Source organism: Megalops cyprinoides, chromosome 2 (genome assembly GCF_013368585.1).
Source record: "Megalops cyprinoides isolate fMegCyp1 chromosome 2, fMegCyp1.pri, whole genome shotgun sequence".
Classification (NCBI taxonomy): Eukaryota; Metazoa; Chordata; class Actinopteri; order Elopiformes; family Megalopidae; genus Megalops; species Megalops cyprinoides.
In genome coordinates this window covers 2855749-2867184 of record NC_050584.1, presented here as the reverse complement: position 1 = coordinate 2867184, position 11436 = coordinate 2855749, and the positions used below count along the sequence as shown (strand labels likewise).

The following is an 11436-nucleotide window of genomic DNA, read 5'->3' as shown; positions in this document are numbered from 1 at the left end:
TTCACCAGTTAAACTAAGGGATTATGAAATGGCCAACAGAAATACTGGACTTTTGGCCAGAAGATTGGAGAAACATATACACCTTGTTGTGATTAGTGACCACAGTGAATGTAGCTGTAGCCTGTGTTGCATTTCAAGGTGGAGTCTCCTACAGCACAGGGTCCCCAGCACTGTACTGAGGCAGGGGATTTCATTAGAAGACTATCCCTGCACCAACAGCATGTCCATAAGCAGCCTGGCTCTCTATAGAGAAGCTGGCTGACACTTCTCCCATAAATGAACAAAAGGTTAAAAGAAACCAATAATTTATTGTAAAATACAACAAAGAAACCAGCCTACACCAACAGCAGAGGAAAAACAAGCCTCCCCTGCTCCCCAGCCACACCTGTACTTAATCAGGCTTCAATTAGTAAAGTGTGGCTCGTTACCCAATTGGCTGGTTCCCCTACAAATTGCCAACATGTGCACCCAATCAACAAATGATTGATACACAGTTGACAATTAGTCTCTAGGAAGAGGTGCTGATGGCTTTCCTCTACACTTTCCCAGCTCCGTCTGCCATCAGCTAAGAGAGGGCTACAGTTTACAGCCCACCAAATAATCAGCCCACTCAAATAATCTCATTCAGTATTAAAATTTTCATATCCAATTAGTTTCACTTTTCAGTAATACCTGTGTAGTCATGCTCCATGATTTTATTAACTGGAACTCCAGTGTGAATGAACCCAAACTTCCCGTCTAATGTCAGCTGAAACAGAGTTAATCCTCAGTTCAATAAAAGCCAGGAAAAAATACAAAGCCCAATACATAAAGATTTACTTTTTTGGTTATGCAGGACTTTCCCTTAGGCTTGGTAGTGACTTTGATTGAATCCAGAGATTAATTTTGCCCGTCGCTTTGACCGGCCGGAAATGTTTGCATTCCAGTGCGACGGAAGAGACTTGGATGGTCTGTGTCGCTTTAAGAACTGTCCGCGGTACTGACACTATAACGGCCTCTCATGCGATGGAACAAATGTATTAGGATGTAGGATGTATGATCAGTTTCTGATTTTCCCTTTCAAACAATCCTTGAAAATATTCGCTTTTTAAAGTTCTATATTTAAAATACTAAATTTCAAATCCCAGCTAACTCATCCAAACCACAGATGTGTTATCCCAGATATTTAAAAGTAAATAGGGTTGATGGAAGTACTTCCCCGCACTTGAAACCTGTATTTGCTTAAAACTTACACCCGTATTACGGAAAGCTGCCTGAAATTATGAAATACTGCTCACCTGAAGAATACAAATACCAGAGCCATCATTTTCAGTGCGGATAAGGTCTACAGTAAATTATTACAGAATAATTAGGTTATATGCTGTGATGTAATGCGGATCAGGGGAAAACTGGCGCGCTATGCTGTGACCTCCAAGCCTGAAGAAAAGGCGCAGATTCTGTTGACTCGTGTTGTCCTGTGTTGCCGAGCGACTGAGACACGTCCAGCGGAGGCGTGAAGTCACTTTGCTGTTTGCTCAAATTCGCGGGCAAAAGTCAGACTTGTTCTGGAAGTTTGCCGAGCAAATACGTTTTTTTTCTGTGTAGGGAGACAATCAATTATTCCCATGTAAGGTATAAGTACTAGCTGTGGAAAACACATTCAGGGAGTTTTTATAAACGTAGGCCTACACCAAAACCTATGAAATCATAACTGAAATGAATGACTGCTTGTTGATAATTCGGTGTTAAACGTTTTACACACACCCATTAGATAAGGAACTGACAGGTGTCATAGGCAAAACAGTATAGGCTATAAACGCCAAGTAAAAAAATTAAAATTTGCCAGGCCGTGTTTAAGGCGGAAAATGCGCCAAGGTCAAAGGGAAAATCAATTTCAATCCGGTTGGCCATATGTATCAATTAGAAGTCGGTCTGTTATACTATATATTCAAAATGTATCTATTCGGTTACTCGTTGACCATGCGCAATACGGGTCATAATGTTAAGACATCGGATTCAGCGTAACAGTAACTCTGCTATTCGTCGATGGTTATCTCTATTAATATGTCAATCTAAAAGAAATCACCTGCTCATTTTGACTAAACACGGAGAAGCAAAGGGTTATTTAAAGGCCTAGTATTACTCTGTAACCTTCGCGTCCGACGTGTGTCAAGCTGGAGGAACCAAAGGTAAGGAGAGAAAGAAGCCCAAATCCATTTTAATCCACTAAGTTTCACATTCACATAAATCGCTTAAAAAAAATGCAGCAAATCATATCACAGGTAGCCTGTGCTTTCTTGGGCGAGACGGAAGACGGTCTCCCCAGTGACAATTACTGAACAGAAACAGTATTCATAAAGAGCGCTCTAAAAGCTGGACATTGGGCTAAGAACCCTGTACGCAGGCCAAAACATTACATGCGCGTCACACAGTTTAGAAGTATATTTATATTATCACGTTACAAAATTCTCTCATTCTGGGGGCGTTTAGAGTTTATTGTGCAAGTTTTTACACTTGCGAACTGCTGAGAAGCATTATGGATATATGGTTTTGATTTTGTCGGCCTTTGTAGCAAATTGTCTTTTTTTTTTTTTTTTTTGTAATTTCCAACCAAAGACTGCCAAATGTTGTATATAGTGTACTCATTTCGACCATGAAATAAACTTTGCGGATGTGTGGAAACACATTAAACTAACACGTTTAATATATTTCGACACAGTGGAAACGTGTGGAGAGTACACACTTGGTTTAGCGTAATTGACCTCTGCGTGTTGAGCTCAACATATTTCGATTTATACACCGTTCATAAAATCCAAGATTTTAGGCATATTGCAGAGTAACGATATTTCAGTTGCGGTATTTTCCTCTGTAGTTTTAGGCGCTTTCAAGAGTTCAGAAAAAACGTACAATTTTCAGTTAGTCTAAATATAATTTCATACTTCTATACTGTATTTGCGAAACACTCCTGGTCAACATCAGCGTTAAGTAATGCCACAAGCATTATTTTACACAGCTCGGAAGGGCAGCGGACAAAGCGAAATTTCGAAAATTAAATCTGTCAATACGCTTTGAGACCATTGTTTAACATGCTCTTGGCATAGAAAGTAAAGCAGTGTTCACAAATCAAATATCGGCTCGTGTGTTTCGAATTATGGAGCATGAGATGGATTAATCCGTCATGGAAATACATAAATCAGTTAGAAAGTTGTTGTTTCTTTGTCCGGAATACTCTTCTGCCTAATCAGGCCAGTACTGTATAGCGCACTGAATGGCAGGGGTTCCACCCTAAAACTCACCCACTGTGGATAAACCGCAAATGACCAGTTTCTTTCCACGCAAAAAAAAAAAAAAAAAACAAGCAAAGTGGTGGTTACTGAGCTTAGTAAGTCATACATACATCGAGGTTAGTAAGCCTAAATCCTCATAAAATGAAAAATAGTTTTGACTTGAATGTGTGATTTGACTTTGTTCGTTCAAAACCGTAACCCAGATACAGTATACTTGAAATACACAAATAATATACATATTTTAAAGTCTCATTGTATAATGACAGGTTTATAATATGTTATAGTAATAATAGTTAATAGTTTTTTTTTGTTTGTTTGTTTCAACTGATTGTATAGTTATTTTTGACAATTGCATATTGACACGGAGCCAGCAGGATGGCCGCAAAATTCTGTTGTATTACACTTCTGTAAATTTGTTTTTAACAGACTCAACAACATTTGGTCATCTTAAATAATTTAATGTAAACATAATTCGTTTAATCTAGGACAGGGCAGTACTGACATATCAGTATATATTTTTAGATTTAAATAAACAATAATAATTTGTATTATTTTAGCATTCATATGTCCATTTCCACAGAATGCCCTGGTTTGACAGTTTGTGGCTAATTTCCGCTTTTGATTCCCAGCTCTTTACTCATGGAGAGTTAGGGGACTGTATTTTGGCGGTGATTTCATATAAAAATGGTTAATTGTGGAGTGCAGATTTGCTCCTTGTGCGATGGAGATCGTGTCATAAGACAGCGTTTCAAGGCCAGTCCCTCGGGAAGGTCTCTGAGCCCAGCGGTAAGGGGTCTCCTTTCTGCGTGCCGTTCTCCACACTCTGCTCGCCTTCTTCGGTATTCCCTTTCTGCTCAGCATCCGAGTGCTTGGCTTTTTTCGTTTCCCCCTTTTTCCATTTCATCCGTCGGTTCTGAAACCATATTTTGATGTGTCTCTCGGTGAGGTTCAACATGGCGGCCAGCTCGTACCTGCGGGGTCTGGAGATGTATTTGTTAAAATGGAACTCCTTCTCCAGCTCCAGCAGCTGCGCCCGGCTGTAGGCCGTGCGGATCCGCTTACTGTCCTCCGACTCTTCGTGGTAAGAGGAACCTGAAACACAAAACCTCGTCTGAAGTGGTTCTAGCTGACCTAACCGTAACCACACATCGCGGGCATTATTTATGGTTCTTAGTTTTAGTTTTGTTTTACAGGGTGTCACACAATGCAACGCCACATTGTAACTTCTTACCTTCGCGTACTACAACAATAATATTCACTTATTTGTACCATAAACAGGCCGGAGAAGCCTAGTACTGAATATAATAACTCTTTCGGTTTTACCTACCGCAGCTTATTCAACAACCATAATTTTACTAACACTGAAAAATAAAATAATCGCTCTTCTCTGACAGAATTTAGAAAGGTAATATCATAGTCCTGACAGCTTATATATGTGAAAGTATACTGATATTGTTGTCATTATGAACGTCGCACAGCCTGGTATATCCGACCGAAAGGAACCTCAGAGGGGTGGAAACAGCAGCGTGAACCTGGACGGCACACCTGGAGTAGGGGCCAGGTACGTTTGACTTCTTGTGCTCCTCATCCACGGAAACTGCGCTCGTCCGGCCGTTTCCTCCGCCGCCCGGCCTCTCCACGACAGGTGGTCATACCTGTGCTCTTGCTGGGGGTCAGAATGCTGACACGAAGGCAGATCGTGAGGACTGTTCTTATTCCGGTCTTCGAAACAGCTGTACTGGGGCCTGAAGGCTGCGGTCTGGTCGGCGCCTCGAGAGTACAGACAGGCAGGCGGGTTGTAGCCGTAGTCCTGCTGGCACTGAGCTTCGAGTCCGCTGTCGTAGTAAATGTCGATGGAATCCATGACGGGAGACGTATTTCGAGGGATCAGCTTTTTCAGCAGAACGTCCATGCAACTTTGCCTTGTGCGCACCCCACAGTGAGGGAGCGCGAGAGCACCTTCAGGCACTTACCTGGCCGCAGCCACGTGACAAACACAGACTGGCTAATTGGCTAATCATTTATCAAGCGTGGCTCGTCTTGTTTGCGTTTGTACAGATATATATATATATTAAATGAAGCCTATTTTGTGTTCAGACCTGTGCTGATCGGGGAGGTGTGTGCAGTGGTTTGCTTTACCACATTTAGCTGTGCTTAACTTTGTCTCGTTTTGATTTTGAGTGACAGCTCTTCCGATGCACTTTAACCGTCTTTCGCAAGCAGGCTTGTCCTCCTTCCACCACCCGGAGAGGAACAAGATTGATTACCAAAGTAAATACGTAAAACTGTCAAGCCAACGTCACGTGTAAAGCCTAGAAACAATGATAGCCTATCTATGCGTTTAAATTATCGATCTGATCTAATTTAGGACAGCAACTAAGTTTAAAAGAAAACATTTCCGGAATGTGTTTAAGGTCAAGGTGTAGAATGAAGATTGAAACAACGGAAGCATGTCGTGGCATCCATTTCAAATCTTACCTGTGTTTGTGCGCCCGTAGTATTTATCTTAATATGAAACACACCACGCTGATAGAGAGAGGGGAGAGGAAGGAGCGAGGAGGAAAATGTAGTTTCCCGAATGAAACTGTGTGAATCAAACAGAGTTGTGTCTCTTTCTGACACATTTTAGCATTTTACAGAAAAGGTGTTAGAATTAAATGGTATTTAGTGCATTAGTATTTCTGGAGGGCCTGGTGCTCTACCGGTGATGATTTTCACTAAAATTACAAGTACTACCAGAGGCGTTGTTAGGTTCTTGAAACATTGGGGGCTTAGCCCAGCCCAGAAATCTTTAGATTTTCACCCGATAGTTGCACCATTTTCAAGTTATTTCAGAGTAAATGAATATAAGACGTGAGACACTGTGTTCTACGTAAAGGTTGCGGTCAGGTGCGTAGGCTGGCTTTCACAACATGAAATCAAAATAAACAAAATGAGTGAAGTCTGAGTTTTCATTCAACTTCAACTTCATTCAACGTTATTATTTTTAATTTCAGCAACAGGAGATAACTCTTCCTCCAACTCCTCTAGCCTCGCCTGCGCTTCGTTGCCTTCATCCTTTTTCTTTTTGAAAAAGCTTCTTATATCCATAGCCTTCACGTCTTGCCTTAGTGAATTAGCTAGCTAGCTAGCTACCACCCCCCCCCCCCCCCTCTCTCTCTCTCTCTCTCTCTCTCTCTCTCTCTCGTGCTCACACAAAATGCGCGTGTGCCAAGTAGTGTGAAGTAGATCTGTTGCTTGAATGACAGAGGACCCAAAACGTACTTGCGTTGTTGATCAACGATATCATATTATTTTTGAGGGCTTTAATGCATGATCGGAATGACAGATGAATAGATCCGGGGCTATTTTTTATTATTCTTATTTTTCTAAAAAAATTTTTTTTTTGATATCCGGAGTTAAACATTCGGAGCTGTAGCCTCGGACTCCCAGGCCTAACGACGCCACTGCTGTTCCTACCCCAGTTACTTCTACTATCAGTAGAATTATTACAGCTATTGAGCATATTGTCTAAGTTCCTTGTGGTTTCTGTTCAGGTAACAGTGTCATACATACATCGCAGCTCCGGGCTCAGACCCCAGCTGAACGAACAGCGCGCGCAGACAGGGCACCACACCCCCGCCTCGCACCCATCAGCACTGCTGAAATACCGCAAGATAACCCACACGGCTGCCGTAGCCAGAAATCCACACCCAGCAGTGTTTCAAATAAGCAAAACCCATTTATGTCAATACAAAACATACAGAAACAATAATAATGACATTATTATTATTATTATTATTATTATTATTATTATTATTATTATTATTGTTATTATTATTATTACTATTATTATTATTATCAAGGACACAATAACAATAATAATAACAATAATAATAATAATAATAATAATAGTCGTAACGATTTGTGTGCTTTCTTTTTTATAAAAGGGGAAGTAGAGTAAAGCACATATTATTTGGATTTACACGCAAACAAAGGTTTGCTACTTCATGTCCATCTAGTTTTGTTTTTTATGTGCTGCGATGCTGCAGTGTTAGTGCTCGAAGGATGCGACAGAATGACGCATTATTCTTTTCACTTCTCGTGCTTTCAGAGTGCCACTGTTTCATTCAGTCAAGCCACTAAATGAAGTTGATGATATAGGAGGCACGCTCTAACGAAACAAAAGGGTGCATTTAAAAGTGGTTGACACGATTTAAAAAGGGTTCCTTCTGAAAAGAGTGACAAAGGGGGCCGAGACATATTGTGCGGTGACCGACCACTCACTAAATTAAGTCACCAAAGACGGCGCTGAAGGGACACGTGTCCAGAATTCGCAGTTTCGTCCTCTTTGTAACAGCCACCTATCGAGCACTTGTAGACCCCTGCCTCGGTCATCCCCAAAGAGTCTATATGCTTAAAAGCTCTTGGACACTGACGAGGGTGTCTCTTACATCACGTGGCAGCTAGCATTGTATTTGTACCTTCATCTCCAAACCAAAGGTCTCTGTGAGCCCAGACTGAGCGTTTCTGAGCGTTCATACTTGAGTTTTCCTCTTACTTTTCCCCACTGGACAGCAGCTGCAGCCCGCTGAAAAGCGGGCTTATTAATTGTTCTTTGTCATGCATAATTACCTGATTTTCTATAGTCATTCTATAGTCTTTTAGAGGTGGTCTGTTCGGTATTGTATCTGTTTAATATCGAGTCATTTGCACACCCTCACCTTTTTTGGCAGTTAGAGGTAGCCTGTCGTCCGCCTAATCAAGTGTTCCACAACCCAGCTTTCCTAACGCACAAAAGATTTCAAAATCCAACGGTTGCGTTTAATTTCACAAAAATAGAGCTTGCCAGTGAACGTACGGACTGCTGCCCCTTGTACCGGTGCAACTCTGATTTAAAATTTCCCGAAGTGGACGGGATGTTCACACTTTTGGGAGTGTTTGTTCATTTCGACACAGTATTCTGTTTTGAAGCAAAAAAGTAACAACGCCTTCTATTTTTAGATTAAAAGTTCAGGCAAACCCCGCGCAGCGCTTTTGATATCCGTGTTATTTCATTCATTAATATGATTGTAAGTGCGGCGGATCCGCAGTTGGGAGTTTCACAGAGATAAAAAATAAAATGTGAAGTTTAAAAGTGCGCTGCGGCGGTTTGCTGTGAGGAGCGGGCTCTGCTGCGAGTCATCTGCACAAATCCACTCCGAATGGGTGCTATTATACTGCCCTGACAGTTCGGGGTCAGGTTTTATTCGCCTGAAAAGGGGGACATTCCCCAAACTGCAGTTAACTCCATTGTTAATCTGTTTTAATGGGACGGTGGTCTTTTTCTCCCACACCTGCAAGGCTGGACTCTAATTCGATTAATAAGAAATTCAATATATATTCATTAGGTGTCTTTCCCTCGATGATATATTATCAGCAGCGGGAAATAAAAAGAGACCATTTATTCTGGCGCTGAATGGGTCTGCATGGGACCGAATCTTCACCTGCTTCCCCACTCAATTAGGAATGTATCCCGAACTCCCACAGAAAACGAGTTAAATTAAGCGTTAGCTAATTTCCTAACGCCCCTCCTACGTAATCCTTCCATTTTCAGCTTGCCCCCTCAATTTACTACAAGTTGAAAGGTTCAAATAGTGCCTAATGAAACAGTGGCTAAATCGTTCTCCCGCACTCGGAGGAACCCTGTCGCTGTCTCTTCAAAGCCTCCGGGTCTCCAGCCGTCGGGGGTCTCGCAGCTAAATACGCGTCTTTGGCAGTACAATCTAACATGTCAAAGCCTTTGGCCAGTCAGTATAGCCCTTTTTGTGGTTTCGAAGGAATTGCTACATAATCAGCCAACGTGGGACTGAAACTGCAATTAAACTCCTCTTGGATTAAGTTAACACGGGGGACCGTGAGCCATACAAAAGCGGACGTAAAATATGGACTTGGAATTAAGTAGCCTCCTTACAAGGGCTATTACCAGGTTTCACAGCCCGAGAGGCAAGGAACCCTTTGTAAGCAGAGATTTTTGTATTAGCCCTCCATGTCATTATCGTTATTGCTCTAGTATTACAAGCAATTTACAAGTACATAATAACACTAATAATAATAATAATTATTATTATAATAACTATTCAGGGGTATTTTTATGTGGTGGATGACAATTTATGGAAATCAATTAATTTTAATAATATAATTAATAATTATTATTGTTGTTGTTCTTGTTAATAATGTTGAAAAATAGAGTAACGGAGTATTATTGTGATTTATTTAGAGTAGGAAAACTGAACTGGTTTTGGCAAAGGTAGACTTACCGAGCAGAATTATTTTATGTTTAAGTTTATTTAACAGTTTCAGATCTTAAAAGGCCAGCGAATGAGACCACGCAGCTTATCTTTTCTGTAAACATGCGTGGTGTTACGACTTTAAATGGGCAAGAAATGACGACGCTTGTAAAAGCTGAACTAGTCAAGTACCTCCAAGGCTAAAAATTCTGTGAAGACACTTGTCCCGTTAATTTGAGCAGGCTGTAACTGTTGTCACGGTATACACACCCCGTTAAAATGAGTGAGGACAGCTTCTGACAGGCGTCAACACCTTGATAAAACTTAACGTCACATGGACGATTCCTCATAGCTTGGTTATCATCTACTCTCCGAAAATACTCGTGCATTCACTGAAGAATGAAATACTCAAAATCTTAATGCGATGAGTCTTTTTTTATGCACGTCAGTTCCTTTTTATTCACGTCTTCTGGATTAAAATGAGGCATTCAAACGAGCTGAATGTCTGCTCTCGACTAAACAGCCCAGGTTTGAAGAAGTTTTGCTGCACGGCCTCTTCTACACGTGCTGTTGTATTTTGCATGTGTTGTTATATGCGGATGTGGAAAAACTCAATCAACTCCCACTTACGACGCTTCCCAAACATCTCGCTCCCACTTTATTTTTTGTAGTGCTCTTGAGTGGATTGTGCTGTACGTCAATTAAAGGGTGTAGTCGCAGATCTCGCTGCGAGAGATGGCGAGGGGAGAGGCAACCCAAAAAGCCTGCGAGTTAAAAGTGACAGTCTAGTTCATTAAAGCGGGCCGAGTCCGTCTCGGCTTTCAGCGCGGCGCTGTCAACCTGTCACCTCTATAGAAAGGCGCACAATGCAGCGGGAATGCAGGCGCGCAGTTAGTCGGCGACTGCCAACGTGTCTCTGAAACAGATGGAATTTGTCAAGAATTAATTCATTCGAAACTTGTTTTTTTTCCCCCTTCCACTCTCCTGCTTAAATGATCATTGGTTGTACGGGGAGGGGGCTGTTGCCATGACACTGAAAAGATCATTACCTCTCTACCTCTTGTTCGAAGCGTCTTGGTTCTGTTTCATCAGACGTCGCTATCGTCGAGCCCCCCCACCGCCACGCGACAGTGCACACAAAGTTTGTTTTGTGTCATACAATTAAATCAATCAGTCATTGATCAATCATGTGGTCACATAGATAATGATGTTCATGGCACTGAAACGCGACATTTATCCATTCAAGCTCTGAGAAAGACAGCCTTTTTGAAAAAGATGGGAGATATGAGAAGAACAGGTGTTCAGTGTATCCGCAAGCACTATTACAATACAGAGATTGAAAGCAACAAAGTTTTTATTTAAATAAATACAAATATACACATTTATATAATACTATGCTCATATAAATTCAGGAAATCACAGTATACAGTCCAAATATCAACAGTACAAATCGGTACCAAGACCCATCGGTCTACTGTGCTGTTCAGGATGCATTCTTGTGGTGATGCCCCCGCCGCGAGGCATCGGCCCCTCCCCATAACACCTTATTTCATTACAAGACAAAAATATATTTTTTTTCTTTTTTTTTTTTCATTTTTCATGAGACCTTTTCCGATACTTTCAAAATATACATTTTTGTGGAATGGAATGGAAACATATTCACAGTTGTTAAAATTACAAAACACGTTGAGACACTGTGAAATAAAGAAAATAAAAGCTAACACCACAAGTCAAGCCAATAAAAAATTCACCTTATGCAGGTTTCCAGTCACTGCATGACCTATGTTGTGTTTAATTTTGGGCCAACCATTCTACGGCTTCGAGGGTCCATTTCGGGGGTGGTGGGGTGGGGGGGGGGGGGGGGGGTAGTGCAGGGGACTAAGTGCTACTTAAAGAGCGTGTCTGTAAACGTGGCGAGGCCG

The 11436-nt window shown here is 41.5% G+C and overlaps 1 protein-coding gene across 1 annotated transcript; it reads right to left on the bottom strand.

The window, feature by feature from the left end:
- Positions 1-4014: 4014 nt before the first annotated feature.
- On the bottom strand, positions 4015-6555 carry LOC118773728 (pancreas/duodenum homeobox protein 1-like). Its single transcript, XM_036522782.1, has 3 exons — positions 6531-6555; positions 4922-5101; positions 4015-4358 (listed from the first exon to the last, which is right to left on the bottom strand). Exons 1-3 carry the CDS (start codon positions 6553-6555, stop codon positions 4015-4017), a joined length of 549 nt encoding a protein of 182 aa, XP_036378675.1.
- Between the last annotated feature and the right edge of the window lie 4881 nt (positions 6556-11436).

What these genes read in the sequence shown, in the direction of transcription:
- LOC118773728 (XM_036522782.1), bottom strand. Translation starts at nt 6,555, where the DNA reads ATGATATCGTTGATCAACAACGCAA. An exon ending in ATCGTTGATCAACAACGCAA is followed by an intron (nt 5,102 to 6,530) that starts GTACGTTTTGGG and finishes TTACTACGACAG; the next exon opens with CGGACTCGAAGCTCAGTGCC. An exon ending in GACCCCCAGCAAGAGCACAG is followed by an intron (nt 4,359 to 4,921) that starts GTATGACCACCT and finishes TTTGTGTTTCAG; the next exon opens with GTTCCTCTTACCACGAAGAG.